We start from the raw sequence: 4414 nt of genomic DNA on the forward strand, positions 1-4414 counted from the left end.
CTGGTCTACATAGTGAGTTCCAGGACAGCTGGGGCTACAGGGAGACCCTGTCTCAAAAAGACCACCCCCCCAAAAAAATCAAAGGCATGACATTGTTCATTCAATTATAAAAAAGCAAGATTTTTGAGTGTGCAAAATGGTAAGAAGTGATGAACTTCCAAGAACTAGAGCCAAAGGCTTATCATGAAGACAAATTTACTCTCATTAAAGACAGGAGGTCAGACACTTGTCAGTCCTGAAAGCTTGGTGTGGGTCAAGATGAAGAAAGCATGCTGCTTTTAGGATGCATTCAAGAGAGGCCAATGTGTATGATGTGTACAAGAACACAGGACACCAATCCCAGAAGCACGCATGAGGACCTGGTATGAATGCTGGTTGTGTAAAAGGGCCTGACCAGAGTCCAAGGTGACATGGACACCCAAGGCAGATAAGAATTCTGAAGACTGGAGACTAAGTTCTGCAACCCTTGAATGTATGCATGTTTACTAATTCTGTTGCCAAAAATGTTGAATCACTTTCTCAAAACCTGGCTCCTCATAAGGAGGGTTTTTGGTATGCCTGAGGAAATAAAACCTGAGATGAGAACACATCCATACTGTTGTCTCATTTTATACCCCAAAGGAATCAGCATGAGAAAGTTCATTCAAAGAATCCCAGCACACTAGCCAGTGAATGTTACACAACTCAGCAAATGTGCTAGGCTCACTTTAGAACCCGTTAGCCACTGAATATGCCTCCCCTCTCACTCTGAGATAGTCTTTCTCATGTTCTGAAATTCACTATGTAGTTGAAGATGACCTTGAACTCCTTGATCCTCCTGCCTTCATTTTCCAAGTGCTAGGGTTATAGGTATATGTTACCATCCCCAGCAATTTCCTTTTATTTATTTTTCTTGGTGGAAGGGAGGTCCAGTTTTGTGTGCTTGTGTGTGTTTATGTTTATATGTGTGAATTTGGAGGTATGAGGTCAATTCTAGGTGACCTTCCTCAGGCGCCATCAGCCTTGTTTTATGAGACAGTATCGCTCACTGGCCCGGATTTTGCTGATTTCTAGGCTGATTAGGTAAGGCTGGCTACCAGCAAGCCCAGGAACCCACCTGTTTCTGTCTCCCCAGTGCTGGGCTAATAGGTGTGTGCCACCATGCCACAGCCTTTTTACTTGGGTTCTGGGAATCAAACTTGTGCAGTAAATTTACTGACTGAGCTATCACCCTAATCCCCAATTATCTTTTAATTTGGTCTGTGTTTTGACACAGGGTCTCATCATGTAGCTTAGGCTGGTCTTGAACCTCCTGAGTGCTGAGTAAGGATAAATAAATCATTTAGCCTGGCAATGGTTCATGAGTTTTGAAAGGTCTGGAAAATATTTTTCAATGATCTCATTTAGATTTGCAGAACACTCACTCACTCACTCACTCACTCACTCACTCACTCACTCACTCACTCATACTCTGGCTTAATGAACACTGTGCTCATTTAAACCTTTGGCCTGACTCTACAGGGTGCCAAGAGGTGGTTCAGAGTATAGGGCAGATTGAAGCAGGAGAGCATGGGGCGCCTGCACACCCACCTTGACCGCCGCACTGTCCGGTAGGCACTGGGCAGGGAGTGCTTTGCTTTTGAGTGAGATCTAGACCTGGACTTGGATGACGAATGGTACTTGGGGGAGCGTGACCTAGTTCGAGACCGTTTTTTGTGCTTCTTTCTTTTCTTTTCTTTCTCCTCTTCTCTTGGTGGATCTCTGCTTCTGCTTGAAGGCCTGTCTGGTGGTCTCACCTCTAATGTGGGCAGAGTTCTGCCTCCAGCCAGCAGAGGACAGGGCATGGCACTGGCTTCCTGGGAACACAAGTAAATGCGTAGTTATCAACAAGGGAAATATGACATTTAAAAAATGCAGAATACTAAGTTCAACACGGAGTCTCTGACACCAACAGTAAATATACCTACCCTGTCTGAGGAAGGACCACCTCCCTTTCTATGACTATCTATAAAACTTTTCCTGCTGGAGGTCAGGGAGAGGAGGGTTAGTTTATAACTGTAATTCCAGCACTCGGGAGTCTGAGGTAGGAGAAATGCTTTGAGTTTGAGGCCAGGTTGGGCTACAGAGTTAATTCTAGGCTAGTGTGGACAAGAGTGAGATCCTGTCTGAAAAGACAAAACAAACGTCTCTGGCCTTTCAGGGGAAAATGACACTCCTCAGACACTGAAGTAGATGAACACTCTTTACCACTTCTCTTCCTGCAAGGCTGCATGTGAGGTTAGCAAAGGAAGCACAGTACCAAAGACACTGTTTACTCTTTAATACGCTCCAGAGAAATGTAACAGAGAGTCCACAAACTTCCAATAGTTGGTTTTATGAATCTGAAAATATATTTTTTATAATTTTGTGCCTGGAGGATCTAGCAGTATGGTTTATGGAAAAAGTTAAGGAAGATACTCTTGGAGGCACTCCCACACTGCCTCAGATGTCTGGGATCACCTGGGATGGGATGGAGACAGAGGTGGTGTGTACGTCAACGTGTAAACCTGCAGCTATGCCCGTAAACTTCAAGTAGTCTTTCTTCTTTCCTTTCATCCTATCTTGGGTCCACTCTGACAGGCAGCTACCCTTCCAAAACTACCCTTCCAAAACTAGCCCACTACCTCTTGAGATGAAAAGCAGCTGAGATAGGTAGGGTTCTGAAGTCAGATGGCTACTTGTGGTTGCCAAACATAGGAGAGGGATTTCTCAGTATCTCCCTGAGCTCCCTGCTGTCTAGGCCACCATGCTCAACTATATAGAGGCTTATCTTTGTCTCAAAAAAAAAAAAAAAAAAAGAGCCTGTAGCCCCAGTTAGCCTGGAACTTGCCATGTAGACCAGACTGGCCTCAATCTCTGAGATTTGCTTTCCTCTGCCTCCAGAATGGTGGGATTAAGTGTGCGCTACCACAGGCTTATTGTTTTTGTGCAATATTCTTATTTACCTTATAGATGGCTTAAAAATTTAGTACACCTTTTTTTTTTTTTTGTTTTTTTTGAAGCAGGGTCTCCCTGTAGCCCCACCTGTCCTGGAACTCACTATGGAGACCATGCTGGCCTTGAACTCACAGAGATCTGCCTGCCTCTGCCTCCCAAGTGCTGCGATTAAAGATGTATGCCACCACACCTGGCATTACTATACCTTTCTATGTCAATAAGCATATCTTAGGATATCAGCTGTGTTTAATAGAGGCGTGAGGCTTTTTACATTGAAACACAACTTCCATGCAGGGCAGATCAAAATGTTTGTAGGGCTAGCAAGATGGCTCAGTGGCTTGTAAAGGAACCTTCCCAGGACTCATATGTTGTCCTCTGACCTCTTACATGCACACACACCCATATAGACACAGATATATACACAATGTCCTGTGCATACACAAATTGTAAATTCTAGCTATTTGAGAGGCTGAGGCAAGAGGACTAAATCTGAAGCCAGGCTATACAACTTAAAGAGACTGTCTAAAATAAAATAAAATAATAAAATAAAATGACCATGGATATAGCTCAGTGGCACAATACATGAATGTCCAATTGAGTTCAATCCCCAGCAATACCCCCTCCCCCAACAGTGTTACCTGGTGGCACACAACCATAATTACAGCACTTTGGAGGCAAAGGTAGGAAGATTACAAGATGGAGACAAGTCCAGGCTAAAGTGGGTTCAAGTCAGCTTGATCTACGTAGTAAAAATATTAAAACAACCAACCAACCAACCAAGGGCTGGGGTACCTGTAGCTCAGTTAAAAAGCACTTGCCTAAATATTTGGTTTAGGCAAGGCCTGGGTTCCATCCCCAACATCATAAACAGACAGAAACACACACACACACACACACACACACACACACACACACAGACACACACACACGTGAGAACAATTAGTTTCTAACAAAACCTGGTAGAGACAAAGCCAGATTGGTAGAAGATAGGCGAAGACTTTAAAAGCAGCTGCAGGGGCAAACCCACAAGTGCAGGAAACATGGGACAGAGTATTTGGTGTCACTTACAACTGTAAATCAGAGCAGATATCACTTCTCACGGGCCAGCTCGACAGCAGATGTACGAAAACTAGTTTGGAAGGGACAGGATAAAGCTGTTTTCATCTTAGTGAGGCAAGCAACCACCAAAATCTTTTCAGATTTTGGCAGTGTATCAGATTAAAAAAGGAATTCCATGGCTAGTGAGTGATCCACTCCCAGAAGCACACAAGACACAAGACACAGACAAGATTCTAGCTGTGCGTTCACAGTAGGAAGACCCTGGAAACCTGGCATTTTCAACAGTGGGGTAGAGTTAACATAGGAGGCCACCAGGGCAGATCAATTACTGATAAGTATTTTCAGAGCACCAAACACTACTTTTAGCACCGAAATGGAAGTGTTCCCCACTGCACATTAA

At 44.0% G+C, this 4414-nt stretch overlaps 1 protein-coding gene across 8 annotated transcripts in view; it reads right to left on the bottom strand.

Moving 5' to 3' along the window:
- The window catches only part of Sfswap (splicing factor SWAP), a 90163-nt gene that overhangs the window by 21466 nt on the left and 64283 nt on the right, over nt 1-4414 (bottom strand). For all 8 annotated transcript variants that reach the window (XM_008853765.3, XM_029556483.1, XM_008853763.2 and 5 more), the window contains one exon: nt 1570-1835. In XM_008853765.3, coding sequence (XP_008851987.1) covers nt 1570-1835 — 266 coding nt within the window. The remainder of the gene's footprint in view (nt 1-1569; nt 1836-4414) is intronic.

This window comes from Nannospalax galili, unplaced genomic scaffold, assembly GCF_000622305.1.
Source record: "Nannospalax galili isolate Female #2095 unplaced genomic scaffold, S.galili_v1.0 scaffold566, whole genome shotgun sequence".
In the NCBI taxonomy this organism is placed as follows: Eukaryota; Metazoa; Chordata; class Mammalia; order Rodentia; family Spalacidae; genus Nannospalax; species Nannospalax galili.